Below are 26,014 nucleotides of genomic sequence, written 5' to 3' on the forward strand. Positions count from 1 at the left end.
CTAGCACTCTGGGAGGCCGAGGCGGGAGGATAGCTCGAGGTCAGGAGTTCCGAGACCAGCCTGAACAAGGGCGAGACCCTGTCTCTACTAAAAATAGAAAGAAATTAGCTGAACAACTAAAAATATATAGAAAAAATTAGCCAGGCATGGTGTCACATGCCTGCAGTTCCAGCTACTCGGGATGCTGAGGCAGAAGGATTGCTTAAGCCCGGGAGTTTGAGGTTACTGTGAGCTAGGCTGATGCCATGGCACTCTAGCCCAGGCAACGGAGCGAGACTCTGCCTCCAAAAAAAAAATAAAATAAAATAAAATAAAAAGAAGCTCATCCTAAGACTCCTATTTGTTTTCTGTATTCCTTCTCATTACAGATCGACTGAAGACGGAGCCATTTGAGGAAAATTCCTTCTTGGAACAATTTATGGTAGAGGTAGGGTATTTGTTACGTCCTTGTACAACTTTGCTTTGCTTTGTCTTTAAAGGTGCCTGAGTGGTAACTTGTACTTTGGGTGTTAGGTGGCTTGTGTGGTTGGAAAGCCTTTTGTCTGAAACAGTTGCCTACACAAAGTCTGACAAAGTTTGAGATGTACATAGGGAGAATGGGGGGAGAAGGGGGAAGGAATGTAAGAGGTGAGAGTGGGCTGATTAATGCTTAAAAAACATCTCTGTTAAAGTACCTAGGGATTTCATTTAGAATTCTCTAACCTTGGAAAGCTTGGTTGACCAGTTGTTAAATTTTTGCTTGTTGAAATCTGGTCACAAGGGCTGGACTGTAGAGCAGAAGGGTAGTCCTTACTACTTGTCTGGGCCCTTTCAGCATCCAACAGTAGAGGAAGGTAAAAAGCTCAGGCTACCAGTTGGGGACTGTCTTGTGGGCACAGTAGGCTGTGGAAAATCACAGTGTTTATACAAGGGGACTGGCAGAGGAATGAATGGGGAGTAGATAATTGTGGCCTGTCAGAAGCTCCTACCTAGGTTTCCCTTCTAAGGATTGAGCTTGGCCAAAAGAAACATCTATTAAATGCCAAAACAGGGGGAGTATTAATAATAGTGACCTTTGATAATACCAGTCAATATTGATCTTCTCCTTCCCTAACTCTTTTGGGACTTGTTCGTTGTACTGTTAGTACCTTAGTATTATTGCCCCATTTTTCTATTAATAATTATATATGTTACCCAAGTTGGGACTTTATAAGTAAATAATGCTATGATAATATATATAGATAGATTATTCTTATTTATGTCTTATATTTTAGGTTAATTTGTAAGCTCCTTGTGGACAGAGTTTGTGTCTCATACTTCTTCTGAACCCTAAATTAGCACTTTTCATAGGGCTAGACATAAAGCAGGTGTTCTTGATCTGGAACCTTCTGTTCTGCTCTGTACATTGAGCTGGAATGCTTGGGGTCTGAACACTAAGAGCAGAAAGTGTGAGGTGGGTGCTCAGCCATGTACTGAAGCAATTGTATTAATAACTCTGGAGAAGGAAAACATAGATTGCTGTCTTGAATCAGAATAGGTGTCAAGTCTTTATGGGGAAGGACAGACCATTAAACCTAAACTGGTGACAGAGAAAGGTTTCCTAGGTCATTTTTCTTTCAGACAGCTTCCCCTCTCTATAAGTTTGGGTATTAAGGGAGGTTACCATAGACTGGGGATGAGTACTAGTTCCCTGCCTGATGCCCTTAGTTAAACAATGCATGGCTTATTCTTAGCTGAGCAGAGAGGTCTCTTCCTGATCGAGTGTCTACATATTTATCCAGCTTGATTTCTTGACGTTTTTTCTGTGTACTTTATGCTTCATCCATATGGAGGGACTTTTAATTCCCCGAGTGCTGTTTTCTCTTGCTTTTACATACACATTCTTCTCTTTACGTAGACTGCTCAATGCCTTGGCCTTATCTACCTTGTAAACTTGTATTAATCTTTTAAACATCAGCTTCAGCTTCGTTGGGAGACCTTTCTGGACTCTCCTGGTAATGATAATCCTTCTTCCCTGCTACTATAGTACCTTGGTTTATATCTCTATTTTACCACTTTTAACATTGTAATATTACTGTTTGTCTGCAAGACTATGGCTTTCTCCTCCACTGATCTGCAGACTCTTTGAGGCAAGGACCATGCTGAATGCATCTCTATATCTCCGGCACTGAGCAAGGTTCCTAGAAGTAAGTAGTAGGTTCTCAATAAGTTTGTGGATGAATATTTTGATAAATATATGCTAGGGGGATTTTATGCAAATCATAGCAGTGTGGCCTGTGGATACAGTGTTGCTTGTTAGACGTTTTTTGGGGTCTTCAGTTATTCTTATGGTTTATTTTGCAGCTTTGGATAAATCACTTCTCTCAGAGCTACTATTTTCTCATTTGTGAAATTGGTGGCTCCTCTCTTTCATACTATTGGGATGGGAGGGAGCCCTGCAGATTTGAATGAGAAAGCATATATTAATAGAATCCAGGTGCTAGCACAGGAAGGGTTTTTTGGAGCCAATTACTTCAAGAGTACTGGTCTTTTAGGTTCTGTTTGGGGCAACCTAATAGACTTGTAGAATTTTATTATGTCTGGAAAGGAGCTGAGAGATAGATAGTTGTAGCTTTCCATTTTATAGATGAAGAAATTGAGCCTCAAACAGGTTAAGTGAATTGCGTAAGGTCATGTAGCTGTAGGTGTACATTTAGGACGTCCCACATTTCTTGACTCACAGTCTAGGATCATACCTGTTTTGTTTTACTGCTTTAATTGGTTGTATACAACAGTTAGGGGAGACATAAGGGCTAGTGTGACATGGAATTCTTGTGACCTCTATGTTCACTGCACTGTCCTCAGTATGTCCTGCATAGCTGTTAGAACTGAAAGGTTTCCTATGGGGGTGTAGAACTTCTTATGATTACTGTATCTTTTTAGTTACTCTGCTTGCTCGGGGTCCTACAAACAGGACACAGAAGGGTCATGGGGTCACCCAGGACTGAACTGAAAGGATGTGCCATCAAAATAAGCAACACAGAATAGGAAGATAAACAAACCAGGGAGAGAGCTTGGGATGAAGGCGCAGGGGGGCCAGGGCTGATGTCAGAGGGCCATGCGGTCATTGCTTGGGGTCACTTTTTTAAAATTCTCATTGGGATTATTGCTAGGGAAGAGGTTGTAGACATAGGGCACAGGGGGCAGTAGGACTGACGGGTTTCTAGGATACTAAGGTTAGGAAAAATAAGAATTGAACAGGGGTTACTTCTCTACATTTGGTTCTTTTGTTTTTTCTCTCCCCCTAGGAGTCTCTGATTTCTCACTTCCAAGGAACTCAAGGGGGCCGGCCAATCTATAGGGAGAATACTGGCAATATCAGTTCAAATCAGGGCTGGGTGAGGTGGCTGTTGGCGTGATCCTTATACAGGGCAAGATCCCCATATAGAGCACTTCGTAGGACTAGGGGTTGAGAGGCACCTTTAGGAGTGGAAGAAGAGTTAGGGAACTGGGGACTGTTCTTGTGTGGCAGTAGGAACTGTATTAAAGAGGAAGTTTAGGATGAATGGGCTGGCATAGCCCATTCTCAGTCTAGTCCACTGGAGGGAGTTTCTTCCCCTGGCCCTGCCCCTGCTTCGCTTTCTCCATCTGGTTGCCATCAGGCTGTGTGGCTGCTGGCGGGCTCTTTATTTATTTATCCCAGTGTAATGGGGTGAGGAGGGAGCTGGCCTAAGGCTGGCATTCCGAGGCCGTGCCACTGAGCCACAGGCGGTTTGCATGGGTGTGTGAGTCACTGGGGCTGCATGCTGCTCAAACCAGACGCGGCCAGGCTCAGGGACAGGAGGCAGCCCAAAATAGAGCCCCGCCCTCTACAGCTGGCAACCCCTGGCTAGGAATCAGCCCTTGACACCAAAACCTGGGCAGTTGCGTGAAGTTGGTTTCCTTTGGGAGGGGGCCCTTAGCAGAGAGAGCTAGATTTTGCAATTCTCTCCTTCTCTCTTCATAGGAGAGTATTCAGCATAGCAATCATCCCTACTGCTGCCTTTTGAATGCCTTGTAAGACTTAAATAATCTGTTCAGTATAATATCTTAGCCAAGAAATTTGGGGGCTATAGTTAACGTTGATTTGACTCAGCATCCTAAATGTAGCCATGGTCGTTATATCCTGTCTAGTTTTAGTTACTATCTTGATCCCCTGTCTGGTGCAGCTTGATTCTGGGGCAGATACTTTAAGCTATGAAGATATTCATTGCTGTTCTTATAAAGCTAGAGGTTATATCAAAGACACCTGGGGAAAATGGGCAGCCTTTTAACCTGAAAATTGCCATCCTGTTAAGTTCATTCACAGATAGTTCTGCTTGCTTTCCTTGGCTGGCTCTCCGTCCTTTACCTGCCCCATAAATGTTAGTGTTACCCAAGCTTGTGTTATTGGTCCTCTCACCCTTCACTTTCCTTCTTTCTGGGTTGTCTCATCCAGACCCCAGTGTCAACTATCATTACACCACTGAGTACCAATTTTATGTCTCCACTGTGTTTCAGGCTGTTATTTCTTTTTGCATATTTGACATTTCCACCTGGATATCCAATAGATACCACATCCTAAACATGTCCAAAATGGGTTATCCATTCCCCAAACCTATTTCCCTTATCCCTTATACTCCTTACATTGGGGAATTGTACCATATTCATTCAGTTTTTTTTCTTTTTTTTCTTTTCTTTTCTCTCTCTCTTTTTTTTCTTTCTCCTTTCTTTCTTTCTTTGCACAGGAGGTCTCACTCTGTCTCCCAGGCTGTAGCGCAGTGCTGTGATCATAGCTCGCTGCAGCCTTAAACTCCTGGGCTTAAGCTATCCTCTGGCTAATTAAAAAACATTTTTTTTGTAGAGATGGGGATCTCGCTGTGTTCCTCAGGCTGGTCTCAAACTCCTGGGCTCAACAGGTCCTCCCACCTTAGCCTCCAAAGTGCTGGGATTATAGGTGTGAGACACCACGCAAGGCCATTTCTTGTGTTTTTTTAATTTAATTTTATTTTCATGGGCACCTGTCCTATGACATCCATTCAGTTTTCTAAGCTAGAAACTTGGGAGTTACCCACTTTCCACTTTGTCCTTACTTCCAAAGCCTAACTTACCAGCTGTCTTTTGAATCTGCTGTTCTTCTCTATTCCAGCTTCTGTTGCTTTAGTTTAGCTACTCCTCCCTCCCTGTTTTGGCTTGACCATGCAACCGCCTCCTAATTTGTCTCCCTGACAGTCCTCATTCTCCTCCAGTTGAATTTGCAGTTATGTCAGAGTGATCACTTCAAAACAGAAACTTGATTATGTCACTTCCTTGCTTAAAGTCCTTTAATAGTTCCTAGTTGCCTGCAGAATACATTTCAAACTCCTTGCGTGCCACACAAGATCATTCGTGATTTGGTCCTACTGACCTCTTCAGCCTGATCCTCTGTCATTCCGCTGTGGCACCCTGCACTTTTCTCATACTGAAGCTCTGACAGCTTCTTGCTTATGCATATCTTTATCCATTTGCCTGGTGTTCTCTTCTCTCTTGTCTTCATGGCAAACTCCTGTTCAATGTGCCAAATCCGTATGGGCTTTGTCCCCTTTTGTGAGTCTTCTGTGACAATTTTTGCGTTCTTTAGTCTGCTCCTCTTCCTCTGCTCTATCCTGCTATTCCCATAGCCATCTATACATACCTCTACCTTAGAATTTGTCATAAGGGAAGACACAGATGTGAAAAGGAAGGGTAGGAAGGCAGGGGACAGTTGAGTTTGCTGATCCTTTCCCATTTAGGTTTTACTGTTACAATGTGCATCAACCCCTGTTCCTCAATATGCTTTCTTAACATAGAGTCCACACCACAGCCTTATTCTGTTTTTCTTCCTACCTCATTTGTTGTTTCTTCTTTGAATCTGTTGCTGATTCTTTTTCTCCCTTACCTCAAAAGACAAAGGAATAAGTACCTAACAAAATCCTGGAAAGAAAATTAGTCATAGAGCCATAAGGGCTCTACTTCTACAGTTAGAAAGACTGCCCCTTTACCATGTAACTGTTATTTATTATGTAGTGGAAGGCACAGGATTCAGAATACGTGTTTTTAGTATCCTTTGTGAGCATCATAAAGAAGGATAAGTCAGCTGAGTGCAGTGGCTCATGCCTGTGATCCTAGCACTTTCGGAGGCTGAGGTGGGTGGGACACTTGAGGCCTGGAGTTTGAGAGCAGCCTGAGCAAGAGCAAGACCCCATCTGTACTAAAAATGGAAAAAATTAACTGAGCATGGTGACGTGTGTCTGTAATCCCAGCTACTCTGGGGGCTGAGGCAGGAGAATCGCTTGAGCCCAGGAGTTTGAGGTTGCTATGAGCTGTGATGACACCATTGCACTCTAGCAGGGATGACAGAGCAAGAGTCTGTCTAAAAAAAAAAAGAAGGATAAGTCTAGATGCATGAGAATATACTCTCTACCGTGTGTGTCAGTTCTCTGACTGAGAGAAACCTGCAGTTAATTCATTCTTTCAGTATTCATTGTAGTGCACATGCACGATACCAAGTTCTATGAGCATATAAGGTTTGATAATATTGTCATCAAAGAGCTCATAGTGCTTAATGAATGCTGATAAGGGCCATAGTAGTTGAGTGATTAGAACAAGCTTCCTGTAAAAGGCAGGACTTAAACTGGACTTGAATGGTTGGCTTAGGTTCTGAGAGGGAACTACATGGAAGGCATTTTAGGTGAGAAGCACATGGGCAAATGATACATAATAAGAATAAGAGTGGGTAAGGATTAAGAGAAAATAAGGTTAGCAAGATAAAGACTTGACACTAAATTGTGGGGCCCTTAAATACTTAGCTAGAGGGTCAGTATTTTATTCTGAAAGTATTTCATAGTTTTTTCTTCCTGTAACATTTATTTGCCCATTTCAGTCCAGTTATTAACATCTGTCATTATGTGTAGTGATTCTAACACAGGGACACATTCCCTAGGAAGAAGATGGGGCACTTCCTCCTCGCCATTATTAATTCTATTGTCATTAGTGGAAGCCATTGAAAGTTTTGACTGAAGAATTGACATATGAAGGTGATCTTTTAGGAGGATTGGGCTGTCAGGAGTATGCCTATGTGATCTGAAGAATAGTGATGCCATTGACAGAATAGGAAAATCATAAGAGGGGTGCAATTAAATCTAATCATAGGCGTATAAAGAAATGATTTTCCTTGCTTAAAATACAAATCCACCATTATTTGAGCTCTGGAATGAAAATCTCCAGAGAGGAAGGGATGGCTGCACGTGTTTCTCAACTATATTTCTTCCCAGTTCTGCCTTCTTTGGGATTTTCTCACTGTGATTGCTGTAGTAAACATTGAGCCCTGTTACCAGGGTCACTGATTCTTTTATTTTTGGCCCCAAAATGGCTCAAAAGGCCCCTTTCTTTATTTTCCTTTTGCAAAACTTTATAAGGGCTTATGCTTTCTAAAGAAAATTTATTAAAATTTTGAGGGAAAACAGAAAGGAAATCAACATAGAAAATACAAATGGGATAAAATTACCCATTACCAAGGGATGGGTTTCTGATTCTAAGAACCCCAATAGTGAAGGACTTTTTCATATCTCAGATTCAGCTATTACAAATTCAGATTCCTATGGGGACCAGGCATATAACATAGATATGTATATCAGGCCAGATATAAGACAATAGAGAGTTATAGGGGCCTGTGAAAAATGAAATCATGCATTCCCCTGTATCTAGACCCAGAGAGCCTAACACAGTTTAACAGACTCTGCTCCAAGGGTTGTGTACCTTACTTCATCCCAAGGAAGTTACCAACTCTTCTAAAATGAAAACTACTTTTTTTCTCTGTTTTGCTCCACAACATCTATGATTTAGTCTTTCATTTGGTTTGAATCTGCAGTCTGATAAATTTATTTGGTTTAGATTTGATTTGTGAGGCAGTGATGATTAATGTCTTATTTCTGGTAAATATCTAGTCCTTTCAGGCCTAGCCTGTAAGCTTCATGTATCTCTGGAGCATTTTGTGATGATTCTTACAGTTGAGTCTCCCTCCTCTTTTCCCTAACAGAGGAAGAGTTTCATACAAGTCCATTCAGTATAGTATGGCCACTTAACAATGCCATAGCTTATAAAAAAAATCAGTGGCTTATTTATAATTAGAGTTAATTTAAAAACATAAATGAAGATCTTTTTCACATACATGTTGAATTTAAATTGATTAAAGGATGTACAAGTGGGAATGCTCAGGAAAGAGTTGAAAGAGTAGGTTGAAGCTTGGGTTGAAAAAAGGACCTATAGAAATAGATTTGGGAATCTTCTACAGAGGAGCGCTATTTGAAGCTGTGAGAATGGATGCAGCTTTTGCTGGGAAGAGCATGGAGAAAAGATAAAGGCCCAATGACTGGGATGTGAGGAACAATCATAACAGGAGCCAGTGATGGAAATGTGAGACAGGAAGAGATTAGCCAAGAAAGGGGAACTAACAAACATAAAGTCCATACCATATGTGTGCTAGACACAGTGCTAGGCGCTTTATCTAAGTTACAACTTTTAATCCTTCCAACACACCTATGAGCAAGGTGATATTATCTTCATTTTAAAGGTAAAGAACCAGAGGCTCAGGGGTGAAGTAATTTAATTTGCTTAAAGCCATTCAGCTGATTTGCCGATATTTGTCTTGACTCAAATCTCATGCTATTTCCATCACTGGGGAGGGCTATCCACAGTGCCACATGCAGGAGAGACACCGAAGAAAATGGATGATTGACTGACAAGAAAAGATCCTAGGCAGTTCATGATCTTGGGCAATAAGGCAGATTGTATCTCAAATAACTTTGGTAGTTAAAGAAGGATCAATTGATAAGGCAACTGAGACAATGAATGTAGAACTCTGACCAGAGAAGTTTCACCATGAAAAGGAAACGAGAGATAGCTAGAAGTGGCTTCACCAGAACAAGATGGAAAGACACATGTGTTTGAAGGCAAGAAGCCAGTGGAAAAAAAGAAATTTATACTGGTGAAGTGAAACAGATAGTGAGAATGAGGGTATGTGGAGTCGAGTAAAGTGGAAGGATTAGTCCTTCCTGGGATTTGTGGATGGCATGAAGGGATGCATGATATTTTGAAGACAGATGACTAGATTAGTACATGCTTCCAGCCTCTTTCCCCAGGAGATGTATGTAGCCTTTTCATCCAAGAATTGTAAAGTCCCTTCCAAGGGCATTCAATCCCCCTTAAAAAGAGGGTCAGATGATTACATGACCTTTCTGTTATGACAGAAATAGTGAAATGGACAGAACTAAAAGTATAAGCTATATTCTTTTCCTCTTCTGAACTCCCACAAGGCCTTGTATCTTTCCTGTGTCACTTATCACTTTTGCCTTGTATAACATTAATAAAACAGTACTTATCTCCTCTGTGAGCTTACAGAGTCCTTGAGGCAGAACTGTCTTGCTCATTTTGTTTCCTCTTCTAAAGCTATCTGACTGCCTTGTAGACAGGGGGTACACAATCAGTGGTTGTAGCTTAAAGGTCTTGGCATTTGAGGAGTCTCTTACATTGGTACATGTCTCTGGTTATAGAAATTAAGAGAGAAAACAAAAGTTATCAAACAACTTACCTTTAAGTTTTACCTGGTCTATTGGCTTCCTAATTTTAACTTTACATGTAAAGCCTTCTCTCATATCCTTCACTTACGGCCAATATTTCTTTTGGATAGTGAGCCACGTTGAAAAGTGAGAGTTCTATTGAGACTGCGTCCTGTAGGTTGGCAGCTCAGCTGTCCAGTGTTTAGGAAATGAGACTGCAGGATTCTTGGGCATCCTCAGTATCTCCCATAAGGGAACTGTTAAGGGAGAAATTGCCAGAAGGTCTCAGGAAGAGTATTTTTCATTCAGGGTGGGAGATCTTTGGTCTATTTGTTTTTCTCTTTATAAGCTTAAACTTCAAGTGGGCAGTACTTCTTAAGCAACATTGAAGATAATAAACATGGTGGATTTGTACTTAAAACATGCTTTCTGCCCTTGAATGATGCACTTTGAAGGGACATTAGGCCACTGGAATTTATAAATCTAAACAAATATTCATATAATCATAAAATATATGTATTACCTGAGAGGAGGAAGAAACAGATTCACTTGGATGGGACCTGGGATACCAGGATAGTTTGGGAAAGGTATTTCTGGAAGAGGTCAATCTTGAGCTCAGAGTTCAGAAGGATATTGTGTAGTGAATAGCTGCTGAAGGAAAAGACATAACTAGGTATTTTATTCAGTTACACAATCTAAGGGGCTTTCCTGAGGTGTGGTGGTTTGAGGGAATCCTTCTAAAGCTCTTTGACTTCTGTTAATCGTATGCTTGAAGCCTGAGCAATTCTAATGCTATACATTGCCCTCTTGGAATCTTTTACTCTAAAGAACCCATTCCAATTTGGTGTGGTTAAAGCAAGCAATGAGGAGGAACTTTGAGATGGGATGATAATACTGCTTGGTTGAAAGAAGGAATAGTTGATGGAAACTGCATTCCATTTTCTGCAGTACCCAGGAGCTAGGGGAAGAGCAGAGTGAAATAGCTGAATTTAGTGAGTACATAGGAGATGCAAGTCTCAAGCAGCGTATCCCCCCCAAATTTGGGGTAGCCTCTCATACTGAGGTAAAGAAGAATCAATATAAAATGGATGAAATTAGCTATCTACAGAAGTGACCCATCCAATGGTTTATAAACATCTTGCTTATAAGACTAGGTTACAATCTCAAGGGCCTGGGTTAGTACCTCAAAGAAGGAAGTTGTAGAATCTCAAATAGAATACTAGAGCCATAGAATTTATGAGCTTGAAGGGATTTTATCAATCTAAAGATATAAGAAGCCACTTTGTTTGACTTACGAGAAAATTGGGGTCCACAAAGACAAAAGAAGTCTCATATAGACAAACAGTTGTGGAATTTGGCACCAGGATTCAGGACTCTGACCTTCTGGTCCAGTATTCTTCCGTCATGTCCCATTGCCTTGCCACATGTTACACAGCTACGCTTGGAACTTTCTGTGGGCAATAGGCAAGATTGAGACCAATTTGTGAACAGTATAGAGATCTAACTTAAAAGACAGGAAAGTGATTCAAGGCTAGAGAACTCTGCCTCTTCTCTTACTCCACATCGCTTTCTTGCAACTCTTGGTCTTGTACACCTCTAAGCTCTTATAAGCAATTAAAGAAAAGCTGTTATGTAATTAATTCATGATGGTTGAGGAGATGTACTAACAGAGGAACAGAGTTGTATAGAATCCAAAGAAAGAAAAACCAAGGAATAACTATTAATTAATTTAATTAGCACAATGCCAAAGCAATGATATAGTAGAACAGGATGAATGTCTAGTTTGTGCAAAGTATATGAACTATCCCCTAAAACTATTTGCTGATTTTTGCCTTTCTTCTGTGTTTAACAAGTAGCACTTAGTATTTATTCAGCTTCCCAGGAAAAAGCAGCTGAAGATATTTCGGGAATAGACTTCACCTTGTAAACTAATAAACTGGCATTTTAACTTTGAAATTAGTCTCTTATGATTTTTAGTTAGTATCAATCAATCCTCTAGAGTCTGGTCATCCCTAAAGGAACTAGTGAAAACCCAGCTAGAGACTCTGGACCTTTGGTGATCCCTGTATAGACTCCCCATGAGTTGCTACCTGAACAGCCATGCAGGGTTTCAAACCATGTACCTGTCTATTTCCCTCCCCCAACATGTCTTATCAAAAACACTGAATACTGAGGACTCCTCCAGCACCATCCGAGAGTATCAAGCTGTGTTTAAAAGCATCACAGACAAGTATTTGGAGAGTGCTTACTGGGTGCTGTGCTTTTTGTTCAGTGCAATAAGTAGACTTGACCATACAACCCATTTCATTGAACCTAATATGTACAGAAAGTTGTCTTCCCTTCAATTCTGGGGCTTTGCCCGGCTGGAGAAGCCCTTTGAATGGTGTGTGGGAGGTGTGGAAGTTCTAACTTGGAAAGGATCTCTTTAAGCGCTCTCTAAACTTGTAACTTCCCCTTCTTTAACTTCAGCGGCCAGTTGAAGGAGGGAAATATTGGTGCCCTTTTGCCTCTCTTTGTTTTCTTACAGCCATTTTAGGAAATTTAGTGTCAGAGGACTTCCCAGAATTTCATTCCTCTGATCTAGAGAGCCTAATACATCAGAGTTTGAGAACTGGTTACAGCTGTACCGACCCAGTCAGAACCACCTGGGTGGACCAGCAGAGATATACAGACCAGTAGCCCCTCTCTCCTGAAACTGCTTCTGCGGCCTGAAAGCCTGAATCAAATGGCCATTGTACTGGCTTCATATTGGGGCTCAGAATGTCAGTTTGCAGCTTGTCCTCATATATAAGTATAGGTCTCTCTAGATATAAAAAGTGAGAGTCTGTAAGTTGCTTTTTTTTTTCTATACTCCCTTTCATAGAATGAGCTAATGAGATGCATATCATTAAAGGCCTGATGTTTTGTGGGATGGAGGCTTTTAAACTGGATGTGCCTGGCTTATCCAGTTATGGCAAATATTTACCAAAAAAAAAAAAAAAGGGACATACCATATAAAATTAGAGTTCTGAAAATAGTACTGAGAGAGGGAGAAAGAAAAAAAAACAGGACAGAAAATACAGGCCAGCCTGTTTGGGGAAAAGGGAAAAAGAGATAAAATGAGAGAAACCTCGGCAGTAAAAACAGCATCTTGGTAAACAGACTATAAAAAAAATTGTGACCTGCTTTCTGGCAGCCCTGGCGGCTGTCGAGCGGGTAAAGGTGGCGGAGCTGGCGTCTGTGTGGACACACCGTGCCCGGGGCGCACGGCTCCCCTGGCCGCGCAGGGCGTTAAATTTAGCCACATAATGATGGGCCTGAGCAGCAGCCTCTTGTTGACCACACCATAATTACTGCTTCACTTTATGAATTTTATTTTGCTTATTCTGTTTCCTCCTTCTTTGGCATGAAGGAGGCCTGGAGTGGGGGGAGTCCCGCCCCCACATCCCTCTCCTTACAGGACAAATTAGTCTTCATAGAAACTTGGGCCATCAGGATAAAGAGTAAGCTCCTTGATTAATCAGAGAGGGAGGAAGGTTTGCTGGTCCCCAAGGCTCTTGATTTATCATAGTTAAGTCATAAGTGGGACTTGCTTGCTAGCCCTACTTCTCAGAGTTCTTGGAAAAAGTGTCCTTAAGTTTTTGGTTCTAGGTGGCACTTTCATGTGAGTCTGAGAGGTTGAGACTCTTACTCTGTTTATACCCCAAAGGGCTAGACTTTCATGTGGTGCTGGATTTTTTGGTCTTTGGTCCTAAGCTTCCTAGCTAACTCCTTGGAAGTTTAGTTTTGACATTCTGCATCATGAATAGGGGCATTGTTGTATATATTTTAGTCTTGGTGATAATAGGGTTCTTGAAGTTGAGGATCTAGTATAATGAAGTGACTCTGTTCAGATAACATAAAAATAGTTGTTGAAAATAGTTGAGGTTGTTGAAACCTCAAATATTATTCTTCTTAGGCACTTGGCTAGATGCTGATCTTGGGTTTAGTTTGCTAGAGCATACCATGGCCTTTGTTGGAGTGGTATTCTGAGGGTTAACTTTACCTTGTAGGGAAGGGGCCAGAAGCCCTTGCTTTCAGACCAAACCATAGAGAAAGTAGGCTGTAGAAAGGGCATTAGAAGAGTTATATAGACTGTATAGGTACTGGGTCATGGGGGGTGAAGTTCTTGAAGGGTGACCTAGGCTGGCAGCTACTTATGGCCCCACAGTGGCCCTCGAACTGAGGAAGCTGTGGAAAAGGAAAAGCAAACAGGGGTTGTGGTCAGGGTACTGGCTTGTTGATCATTGGCCAGGACTGTCCTATTTGTGTGTCAGGGGTGGTTGGGCTCCTCCCGAGGCCAGGCAAGAACGTGTCAAGGAGAGGCTTCTTGCAGCTCTTGTTTTCCCAAAACAAAGGAAACTCCTTGCATTGCTGGAAGTCGCGTGCTTGGATGCTGAGTTTGTTACTGCCTGATAACCTGGCCACCAACTCCTGCCCTCCTCTTCACCCCATACGGTCAGTGGCTTAGTGGGAGCAGCTTCCTGTTCCTCATCCTAGGCAGCAGATTCACTGTCTATTGTACCCAGAAGAGGTAAAAAAGAAGAGCAAGCCCTCCGACCCCCAGGCCTATCCTCTTCTCTTCCCTTCTAGAAACCTTCTAGAACAGTGTTTTTCAAAGTAATCCAATGCATCTTACGTGCATAACTAATATGCAGCATGTACTATCTGTGACTGACCATACAGGTTCAACAATGCTCAACCTCTTTTATACCCTGTTCATTGAGATAAGCCCTCTGAACATGTGTTTGGATGTCCTGGTGATGTCAAATTGCTATAAAAGTTTTTAAATGCTTACAGTTTCTATAGTTACCTCAACGTGGGCTAATTACAAAGAGTTCACAGACCAGCACCAGTTTGCGGATCATACTTTGAAGAGCATTGTTCTAGAACCTTAAGACCTAGTGAGTTGAGCTATTTCCTGTAGGGTGTAGAGGTTCTACTCTAAGCCTGTTCAGTGGGGATGAGTAGAAAAAGGAATTCTTAAGGAAATTTCAGGCAGTAAGAAGTAATTTGATCTCAATTGCTAAGTCACGCCAAAGAGTTCTGACACTAAAGTGGAAGGTTGGACTAAAGGTTTCTTCCCCAGTGCCAAGGTTCTTTAATTTTTATTTATTTATTTATTTATTTTTTATATGAAAGGGGGACTATGAGGAGAGGGGTTCGAGACGAGTCTCACTCTGTCGCCCTGGCTAGAGTGCAGTGGTATCATCATAGCTCACTGCAGCCTCAAACTCCTGGGCTCAAGTAATCTTCCTGCCTCAGCCTCCCGAGTAGCTGGGACTACAGGCGTACACCACCATGCCCAGATAATTTTTCTAATTTTTGTAGAGATGGGGTCTCGCTCTTGCTGAGGCTGGTCTCGAACTCCTGAGCCAAGCAGTCCTCCCGCTTCAGCCTCCCAGAGTGCTAGGATTATAGGCGTGAGCTACCGTCAAGCCTGGCCAAGGTTCTTTACTTTTAAGGTTAGTTAAAATGTAAGGCCAAGAGATAAGGTTAATGACCATGATGATTTTCCTGTAGGGTATTGATTCTAGACCTTAAGCCGTAGCTCTAGAGGACTTTATGAGATAAGGACGAAAGAAAAGGAATGGATGTTTTCATAGAGTACATTTGCTAGTCTGTCATTATCATCTAGATATAAGGTCTTTCTCATGCAGATTGATCACCTGTTTGGTCAGCGTAATCTTAGTCTTAGTTAGGATGCCACCATATTGTTTCTAGAGATTGAGGGATCTTGGATCATGGGGAAGAGTAAATATTGGGAGAGTTGGTGGTATTCAAGAAAGAGATAAGAAATGGGCCTTGGATTAGAAATGTGGATTATTGTCAGGGTTACTTGACAGCCCTATTTGGAGGATGCTGGTGAGGGGTAATATTAAAGAAAGGAGACAAAACCCCAGGTCAATAGGACAGCTAGTTGGAAAGAACTTGCCACACACTCAAAGGTTTTTTTTTTTGCTAGAGAGAGAGGAATAAGGGGACTGAGAGGGAAGATTGTTTGGAAAGTAAGCCAAGAATTCAAAGGAATGGAGAGTCCCATGAGGAAGGGAGTGGGACCTGCTGGATTCTGTGGAAAGAAAGGAAGTAGGCCCAGTCTGAACCTCTGCTTCTTTTCTTTTTTTGATACCCCACTAATCCTACAATCGAGAAAAGAAACCAGATGAAAGCTACTGATCAAAGTAAATCTGGTTACGTGTCCTTGTTTAAAACTGTTCAGTAGCTTCCCATTGGTAAAGTCCAAATTTCTTAATGAAACCATTATGGCCCTTTATGATCTGGCCACGCCTTCCATCTCCATCTTCATCTCCTGCTCTTTTGCTAGGCCACAGTCATCTCCCTGCTTCCACCCACACTGTCTACCTTGCTTCCCCAAATCCACACTTGGTCACGGTGAGCTGCTGTCAGTTCCTAGAGCCCATACTTGGAAACCCTCTGCAACCTTCTCACTTGGGTGACTCCTGTTCATTGTTTGGATTCCAGTAAAGATGTTACTTCCTCAAGGGAATTTTCCTGGGCCCTCGAGTTCAGTTTAGTTGCCCTTACGTGCTGCTCTGTTTGCTCTATCGTAGGCCATATCAACGCTGCTGGTGTTTCTGGCTCCCCTCACTAGATTCACTGAGTAAGATTCAACACAAATTGAATATTGATTACCTACTCAAATAAAAAGAAGACTAAATTGACATAGTTATTGTTTGGGGGTTTTTTTTTCAAAAGCACACTTAGGGCTACTTAAGGATGAGGAGATATGATGGGTTGGCTCAGAAAAATTGAGTGACCCCAAGTCCCACGTGTAATTGCATAGAAACGGAAACCTTATCCTTTGACTTTCTAGTACAGCACCCTCCCCCACTATCCCACATGATCTCAGAGGCGCTGTTCTAATGAAATGTATTTGAGAATGGAGAAAACTCAGAGAGTAAACAGCATTCCTGTAACTCATCTTAAATCTGCCCATTGAAACACAGGTTCTGAAATTAGATAAAAATGGCAAAGCCCCAAAGTGGAATATCATCACATAGAAGGTCAAAGAAAAATGTCAAGACCATGAGACATGGAAATGAGCTGAGGCTAAATTGGAGGGAATCCTCTATCTTGGAAAGGGATCTGAGAAACAGTGACATTTTCAGCTGCCAAAATGTTTTCCTTGGGGCTACCCTCAAAACAGAATGGCCAAATGGAATGAGAACAGAGCTGGGGGGCATAATTGCTGGCCCTCTTCCAACCCTAGCGATTCCCAGCCACTGGACAAGTAAGGCAGAGGAGCTAGAACCTTTAGGGCTGGCTCTCAGCCCTTTTTATCCTTCAGCTCTTGGGAGCTGGAGTGAATTGGTATCACCCAAATCAGTGGACACCTAGTCTGTAGGCAGGGCTGGCGACAATGCCAAGTTCAAAATTATTCCTGTGCTCTGCCTTTGGGCAGAGAAGAGCAGTAGGAATCAGTAAATTCTAGCCATACAGGACCCAGACACTCTTTGTCCAACTCTGTTTTCCCAGTGTCTCCTGGGGAGCAATTCAGGGCCAAGGTGACAGTGGGTTTGGAGCCCAGATGAAAGGATCGCAGGGACCACAAGACAAGATCCCTTGTGTGGTGGCCGGCTGGAAAGAGGAGGGAGTGAGTGTGTGTGGAGGTCAGTGACGCAATTCTCTTGGCTCGCAGGGATGGAGGAGGAGAAGGCTCGCGGTGTGTCTCCTTATAAAGAGGCCCTTACCACATGAAGCAGGGGGTGAAGGTGATCCCACTGTGAGTCACGCAAGAAGGGACGCCGTGTGCCCAGAGCCCAGAGGAGAGGACTTGTGGATTTCCCACTCTTTCCTTCTATGATTTTATGTGTAATATGGGTTGCTTTAGTCACTTAAGCTGTGCTGCTTCTCTTTCTGTCCTCTCATCCATTCTTACCCTTAGTCTGCACTCTCCCTGGTGTGTGTGGGTTTTAAATCTATCAATTTGTTCTTGATTTCTCTAGGTTTTTTTTTTTTTACTTTCTTTAGTTTGGAATCTATTGATTTCAAGAAACCCAAACCATATAATTGCATTTGCCTGTGAGAAGATGGCCTGGTGGTGGCTCTTTGCCAAGCATGGTTGTTCTTAGATTGTGTTTGCTTTCCTCCTTATCTTCAACCAAGGCAGATATCACATCCTGGACTGGAATCTGAAGGGATGCGATGGGGCCCCTGGATCCAATTGCCCCTCAGTTGAAGGCAGCTCTAGTCTGGCCTTTATTGAGGTCTGGGACTACAGAGCGCTCTGGGGAGTGTCCCTGTAATCAGCTAGCCACCAACCCCACGCTGCCTTATAATAAAGCAGCACTATATTTGTTCTGTTTATAGTCTTCTCTGTAATAATGTCACAGCCCTCACTTCTCTCTGTCTTTGGGGAGATTTTCTGGGTAATAGAAAAGTTTGAAATGTTAAAGAGGGTTGTAGACTCAGAAAATGTTTTTATCTAGGATGTGTCTTAAGTTGGGAAGATGCCCAGGAAATTCAGGCAGCCTGTGGCCTTGGGAAGGAGCATGTTGTGGTGAACATGTTGTGTGTGTGTGTGTGTGTCTGTGTGTGTGTGTGTGTGTGTGTGTGCGCGCGCACTGTGGCTGTGAGGACCATGGGGGGGGTGTGGGAGAAGCTGTGGGTGTGTGCTGTGTGGTTGGAGTAGGTGTGGAGTGCACCGCTCTCGTGGTGGTGGTGAGTGCAAAGTGTGATTGGAGTGGGGAGTGTGAGAGGTGTGCAGAAGGGGCCAGCACAATGATGGAAAACCCTGTTTTGGCAAATTTCGATGCTGTCAGGTACATTGGATGTTGAGAATTAGAAGTTTAGCTCCAGAATGGAACCTTTTAAAGCTCGCATTCCACTCATTCTTTCAACTGATGCCCCTCTCTTCTGCCCCAACCTTTTCAGGCCTATTCCACACAGTTTTGCTAATATTCCTTGTTCCTCCTGCCTATTCCTCCCAGTTCCTCTTTCTTTGTTAACCAGGAAGAAGTCAGAGACATTCTGTTTCGGAGCAGGAGTGGACAGCCAGCCACCTTGATCTAGGTTAGCGAGAGCTGGCCTGGTGTCCCTGCCGAAGGCTTTGAAGTTTACTGAGCATGGTGAATACTGGGGATTGTTGTTGCCAGGGCTAACAATTCCGATTCCTCTTATTTCTCTCCCCCCACCTCTGCTTCCCCCCACCCCCCGGATTCTATAAATACTTTATTATATGGCTCTAATAAAACTTCAAGTATTTCTTTTTATTAGCGCTACATAATATGGTAATTGTGTGACAGAACACAGCTCCCGTGAGCAGCCCCCACCCTCTTCCTAGGTGTGGCCTCTCACCACTCCAGCTTGGGCTAGGCCCACAGGCCTCTCTGTTTTTCCTGAGGGGGGTGCGGGGGGCTGGGTCGGCTTTTCAGGCAGAGCTAAGGGGTCAAGGCCTTTGAGTGAATCAGGTTAGAGTAGTAAAGAGGTGCTTTTCTAGTTTTAAGCCTAGTCTTTCCTGGTGTATGAGTATGGGAGGAATCTTATTAGCATTAATTCTGACCACTGCATGGGGCCACTAAACCTGCTTTTCCTTTTAATAGTCTGTCTTGTGGCATAGAAGTAGGTTTTGAACTTAGATCCAGGGCTGGGGTCCATGGGTTTCTTTGGTCGACTCTGATTCACAGTACTTCTTATTGGTTTGGTGTTTTTTTTTTTGTTTGTTTTTAATAACAGTCATCATTCTTTCTAATGTCTCCTGGGTTCAGAATCTGTAGGTGTGAGAAGAACCTGATCCCTCTGTCTCTTACTGCTTCATTCCTAGAATAGCTTTCATCTTAAACTTGAGTCATTGTTCTCTGTGTCCGCTACTGTCATGGAGGGTATGGGTCTGGAAAGTCCACAGTCTGTAGATCTTTCAGTACTGATAATGTGTCACTTACAAAATATGTCTTCGTTGCCTAATTAAGCATTATGATTTGATTTTGGTTTTTGTCCAATGTGATCTGACTTTTAACCTTCCCTACCCCTCTGCTTTAGCTGTTGAACTAGGTCAGTGTCCCTACCAGTATTTTTATAAATTGCATATGATTTAGTTTCTACATCCTAACTTCTGCAAAGCTTGAGGATTGGGGATTCCTGCCTGGGTAGCAGCTAACAGAGTCCCCGGAGCCAGGGATCTAGGGCACAATTGTTTAGTCTTTTCTTAACTGCCTGTGTGCCCAGCGTTTGCATAGGGACTGACCCCCAATCTAGACTCTGCTGTCCACTCTTTACTCCCCATGGGGCTGTATGGACATACGCTCTTCCCACCTTTTGGGCCTAGCCAAGGTTAATATTAGACCTTCTAGCTGGGCTGCTATTCCCGAAAGCCACAGGGTGCTGTTAATATTCATGTGACCGCAGAAGCTCATCAATATGCATGAGGTATCTGCAGTCTTCCTTCAGGCCCTTAGCTTGGAGAAAACAGGAATGATTAGAGTTTCTAGAACTTAAAACTAACCCTATTTCCTGGAGTCTGTTGAGGAGTAGGCAAACCTTAAGAGTAAATGTCTGGGCCAGGAGAAAAAGGAGTTTTCATGCCAATATCCTAAACTGGTCTGACAACTTAGTGGAGTCGTGCTGGATGGCTGTTATTAATGTTATCATCCTTATCCGGCATTTATTGAATACCACTGGGTTTAGGTTCTTGACCTGGTACTGCATGGTATAGGAAACTGGCATTTGTAAGTCCTTACTGTGCTAGGGGTGCAAAGATGAGTGACATGATTCCTGCTCCAAGAAGCATATGGCTCAGACAGGGAGACAGAGAGGTGCACACATACTTACCTTACCAAGGTAAGAGTACTGTAACAGAGATAAACACCAAGCGCTGAATGAGCACAGATGAGGAAGTCATTCTCTGTGGACAAATTAGTGAAGGATTCCCACACAGCTCTTGAAAGGTAGGTGGATCTAAGGCAAGGAAAATAAAATTTTCTGTGACTTCTTTAATAACCATCAATAAGGCATAAAGCGCCTGTAAACACCCTCCAGGGCTCCCTGCTTACCAGCCCTGTTTGCTGCTCCCTTTTGTCAGATGTTTTAACTCTGGACTAGTATCTTGTTTAATAGAACTTCTTTCCTATAAAATAGTCTTCTACTCCTTCGGTGGGACATTTTGCCGCCCTCCCCCCTTTTTTCCCTGGAAGATTTAACTAGTAAGTGCTCCTATAGTTCTTGGCATACTTTGGGTATTTAAAAAGATGAATGTAATTCCAGACTGTAATTAAAAGAATAACATGAGAGCCCCAGGCCACGCTGTCACTGTATTTGGCATTAGCTGGCCTCTTAGGATTTTGGTGTAGTATTTGAAAGATACATGGGAGCCTTAGTGCCCATGGGGAACTCAGGACAATAGTAAAAGAGATGGACGTAGAATAAAAAGGAAAAATCTAAGGACTATGGAATTATTTAATTCAGAGAGTAGATTGAATGGTAGCTCTTTCTCTTAAATATGAGTAATTAGCGCAGGTAGGATGGTAAATAGCTTTCCTGCATTTCATTCAAGATAGTGCAAGAATGGTGCTTAAATTGTAGCAATAAGGATAAAGTTGAAGTAGAGAGAAGAACGTTTTACCTGACTAGAGTATGTTATTAGGGAAGCTTTGGAAACTTCTTCCCTAGAATTCTTTAAGATTCTTTCCCTCATGATTGGTATAGTGTTTGGGAACAATCTGAGGGCAATATTAGGAGAGGGCGTGGCTGGCCTTAAGATTCTATGGCAGACTCTCTATTCCCCTTGAATTACTCGCTCATATGAGGGCCTGTCAGAAACTTTTCTCTCTTTTGCAAGATAACAGTACATTTGATGGAGCCCCACATATTTCCTGAGTTCATATTTGGGAAAATACTTGTGTATAGTTTAAGCTATTATTACTAGGTATTGAATAAAATATCACCTCTCCTCCTTCTTTCTACTATAGACTTGTAAATCTTGAGGTTTGAGGAAGCTGATCTTGGAAACTGGCACACAGTTCCTAGTGCTAGGTCCAGGAATGGGTTTTAGGGAAAAAACTTAGCTGCAAAGAATAATATTAATAATTCCTTTTATATACCCATTAATTGCCCCCTGCTCTGTATATCTTTTCTCTTATATATTTCATTTTATCTTTTTACAAAGTCTGTTTATATGTGTGTGTGTGTGTGTGTGTGTGTGTGTGTGTATCTATATGTATTTTTTTTAAGAGACAGGGTCTCCTTGTCACCCAGATTGGAGGGCTGTGGCCTGATTGTAGCTCACTGCAGCCTCAAACTCCTGGATTGAAACGATCCTCCTGCCTCAGACTCCCAAGTAGCTGGTATTACAGGTGCATGCCACCATGCCTAGCTAATTGTTAAATTTTTTTATAAAGACCAGATCTTGCTATTATTGCCCAGACTGATCATGAACTCCTGGCCTCAAGCGATCCTCCTGCCTCAGCCTCCCAAAGTGCTAAGATTACAGGCGTGAGCCACCACATCTGGCCTTTATTTTTGTCTTGATCTTTGCTGTTCACACAGTATACTTTAAGATGAATAAGAAATTGCTATACTACCTTCATGAGTCAGATAAATGATATTAGAGTGTAGCCTCCATGATCCTATGAACCTTGTATGTCTTATTCACCCCTATACCCCCAGCTCATACCTGGTACATGGTAGGTACTACAGAAATATTTGTTAAATGAATGAACAAATGTCTGTATTTGTGAGATGAACTGACTTCTCAAAGAACTTATTACGTGCTAGAATATTTTCCCAGAGTGAGGACCATAGGAATGGTAGAGCAGTATAAAATGTCTAAGTCATTGCTTTTAGGGTGGCACTGCTTTCATTATAGTGTTCCATGACAAACACTGGATCACATTATCTAGGTGCAAAATGAGAATTTCTGCCTAAAACCAAGAAAACTAAAACAGTGTGATACAGATATAATTAAAAAATACACAGTGGCTCATGCCTGTAGTCCCAGTGCTTTAGGAGGCTGAGGCAGGAGTATCGCTTGAGGCCAGGAGTTTAGGACCGCGTTGAGCAGCATAGCCAGACCCTGTCTCTAAAAAAAAAATAATAAATAAACAAATAAACAAAATTAGCTGGGCATGGTGGTGCACACCTGTAGTCCTAGCTACTCTGGAGGCTGAGGTGGGAGGATCGCTTGAGTCCAGGAGTTCAGTGCTACAGTGAGCTATGATCATACCACTGCACTCCAGCCTGGATGACAGATATATGTATAAATGCATGTGGACTTTATTAAGTAGAGAAAGGCCTTGTTGAGTGTTCACCTTCCTCAAATCATCAAGACTCTTAGAGAAGGAACTTCACAGACCAATGGCTGCAAGACTAGAAGTAAAAATTTCATGAGAGGATTCTAACGAGTTCCCGTGACGTCTGTCCCAGAAGACAGGAGAACCCAGGCACCAGATTTCTCCAGTGTGCACCATAGGAATATTCCCTTTGGTAGAAGTTATGGTTTCTGTTTTCTTGGATTAAATTCTTTTTAGAATTTCTGATGAATTAAAGAAGGTAAACTTGAGGTCCATCCAGTTTGAGGATCTACTCAGCTATCAGAAAAGGACAGCAGGTGGCGCCAAAACATTGTCATACTTGTGCTGGCTGGGGGGAAGACTAGGGATTGAGAGAGGGAGATTCTTTTTTGAATTGGGGATGGGCAAGGTGGGGAAATGGTTACCCTGTCTGTTGCTCAGGTAAGAAATTCTTGTGGGCTTAGTGTCTTCTAGATCGCCATCACCCAGGATCTGTACCTCTAACATCCTACTTTGCCAAGAAGATTGGTGGGGAGAGGGTGATCCCAGCAAATTGGAGTGGAAGAAGAGCCAGTTGACTTTCTGTCCCTGGCAAGACCATCTCCTTTAAGGCTGATTCTGCCAGATGCCAAGGTTTCTAAGGCTATTGTCTCATTCTGTAAGCCTCTTTTTCCTTTCTGTGAATTTCTTTCCGTCTTTTGACACACTTCCATCTTTCAGGATGCTTCTCTATGGATAGATTTCTTTTTTTCACTTGTCCCCATCTCCAGTTTCTCTGAGAAGCTGGGAGTGGGGTTAAGGGAGTGAGGAATGGAGAACATTAGCCCCTGGACGATGTTAAATGGGAGGTGCCACTTGGGACAGCAGAGGAAGACAGGGAGAGCTTGTTTATTGGAAGCTCATAGGTTCTGAGAAGGAAGCAGAGTGCTGTCAAGACTGTGGGACAGCAAAGCGGACTGCTGAAAGTCACCTAAGGATCTGCGAACACTGGGAGTCTGGCTCTCTAGCATCCATGTGCTGGAGCAGGCCCAGGCTCCCCCCAGCCCTCACTGATTCTCACAGCCTGGTCGTTAGCTCTCTCCTAGCATTGTCCCTGACGCCCCTAATTTCCCCACTCCCTTCGTAAACCCGCCGGGCTGTCTCCAGCCTTCATTCCTTGAGCTTGTTCCTTGGGCCTCCCCCCTTCCCTGGGGCGGGTTTAAGGGCTGGGCGGAGCTGTCCGCCTGAATCCCCTGTGGCCCCTTTGGTTCCTGGTTCTATATATATCCCTGTCCTTCTCTGCACAGGGTTTGATACGGCTTTATGGGCATTTCCATCCGCTTTACAGACACAGCCATCACAGAGGCGTGTTTCACCCGAGAAACCTCAGCGGAGCCTGGCCTGTAGCGGACTCAGTCTGGCCCCCTGAATCAAGGCTCTCTTCTCTTCCTTCCCTCCACCTCCCCCTCCCCACCACCTACCCCCAAGTGAATAACAGAGCTCTGGGGAGCACTCAGTCTCATTGGCAGAGCATTTTGGACCTCCAGAGACTTGTGGAGAATTCCATAGTGTCCATTCTCCACTCAGTTAGTTGAGGAAGGTGTGAACCCTGACTTCTGGCTTAGACTCTGTTGTAATGGGGCAGTCCAGCATTTCATGAAAACAATGGAATCTAGTGGGTGCTGGCAGTTTCTCTTGAGGCTTAGGAAGAGAAAGAGGAACATCCTTTGTAAACTGAGGCTGGAGGAGCCAATGGGGGCATTGTGAATAAGACCAGGAGCAGAACTAGGTTATATGAGTTCTAAGTTATGAAGGGACAAGTTTACTCAAGACAGTGGGCAAGAAAGAATACTCCCCGGGGAACTCCCTTTGGCTTATTCTCTGGTGAGGGGATCAACAGTGGGATCTGGTTTAGAAAGCGAAAATTTACATGGATTAAAGGGAAAAATCTAAGACTAAAATTGCATGGGGAAGGAATAGGTCCTCCCCCCCACACCCCATTTTAGGATGTCTGACATCTTAAATAATCCTAATAGCTATCATTTTTTCTACCTATTATATGCCAGGCAATCTGGCTGTGAATCTTATTGTTAATCTTCAAAACCTTTTTACAATTTGATATTCCTTTGTGGGACAGAGAGTAAAATAGAGATTTAGAAAATATAAGTTGCCCAAAGTCACATAGCTAATAAATAAGTGCTGAAGCCAGCTTTGAGACCCAGTCAGCTGAATCCAAAGCCTGTGCTCTTTCTACCACATCATCCTACCTCCCTTTGCAGCCCATAAGAAGGTGGCAGAGCTGAGTCTTATTTTGTGGTTTGAATAATATTTAGTCTCTTCCCATTATTTAAAATTTCACATTTCCACATGGTTCTCTAAACCTGACACCTGTGTTTATTTGTGAGTTGCCCTGACATTCTGGTTGATTCTTTGAGCCTGGGAATTCCCAGGGCACCAGGATGCTTGGCTGTGCCCCATAAAGGATTGGCACATCTGTGTGTGCATCTCTTTGTGATTGTCCAGGTGACTCCAGGCAAGAAGGTAGCTCACTGTTGCCTAGAGGCCTTCATCCCTGGCTTAGAGACATCAGTCCATTTGTGACTCTGCTGTCCAGAGTAGCCTGGCTAGGTATTTTCTTTCCCCTGTGATGTTTACTGTTCTTTCGTGGGATTTCACATTTCCATGATGGTGGAAGGCTTGTAAAATGAAGGGGTGGGGAAGGGTTACCGTGGCAGGAGCCCGGGCCAGGCCAGGTCGAGCCAGCAGCACAGACAGCTTTTATAATGGTGTGCAGGGCTGGGAGGCTTATAAAGGCGATGCAGGCAGATAGGGGGATAAATCATGCAAGCAGTGGGCAGGGTGGTGAAGCCGAGGTTAGGAATTAACTTTGTGTTGGATGGAGCCCAGGTTGTGGGATGGGAAGAGAGGCCTCTCCTCTTTTCCTCTCCTCTCAGCTCTGTTCTTTGCCTCTCCTTTCTGTTGGCCCTATTCACTGCAGGCTGTGACATGTTTGCCCTAGCCCTTCCTGTCCCTCCTCCAAGTTGCCTGAACTAAATCAACAAGGGAGAGGGTACCCCAGAGCAAGGGGGAGAAAGTATTCCATGCCTCTACCAATCAAACTGCTTTGTTTATTGCAAATGTGGAATGGAACCAGCTGAGCCCATCCTTCCTATAGCCATATATAAGGGTGCCCATCCCTAGTTCCTTACAGCTTGTTCTTAT

At 43.1% G+C, this 26,014-nt stretch overlaps 1 protein-coding gene across 3 annotated transcripts in view; it reads left to right on the plus strand.

The window, feature by feature from the left end:
• The window catches only part of NHEJ1 (non-homologous end joining factor 1), an 81,350-nt gene that overhangs the window by 15,696 nt on the left and 39,640 nt on the right, over positions 1 to 26,014 (plus strand). For all 3 annotated transcript variants that reach the window (XM_045560037.1, XM_045560036.1, XM_045560038.1), the window contains one exon: positions 369 to 427. In XM_045560037.1, coding sequence (XP_045415993.1) covers positions 369 to 427 — 59 coding nt within the window. The remainder of the gene's footprint in view (positions 1 to 368; positions 428 to 26,014) is intronic.

The sequence above is a fragment of the Lemur catta genome, chromosome 8 (genome assembly GCF_020740605.2).
Source record: "Lemur catta isolate mLemCat1 chromosome 8, mLemCat1.pri, whole genome shotgun sequence".
In the NCBI taxonomy this organism is placed as follows: domain Eukaryota; kingdom Metazoa; phylum Chordata; class Mammalia; order Primates; family Lemuridae; genus Lemur; species Lemur catta.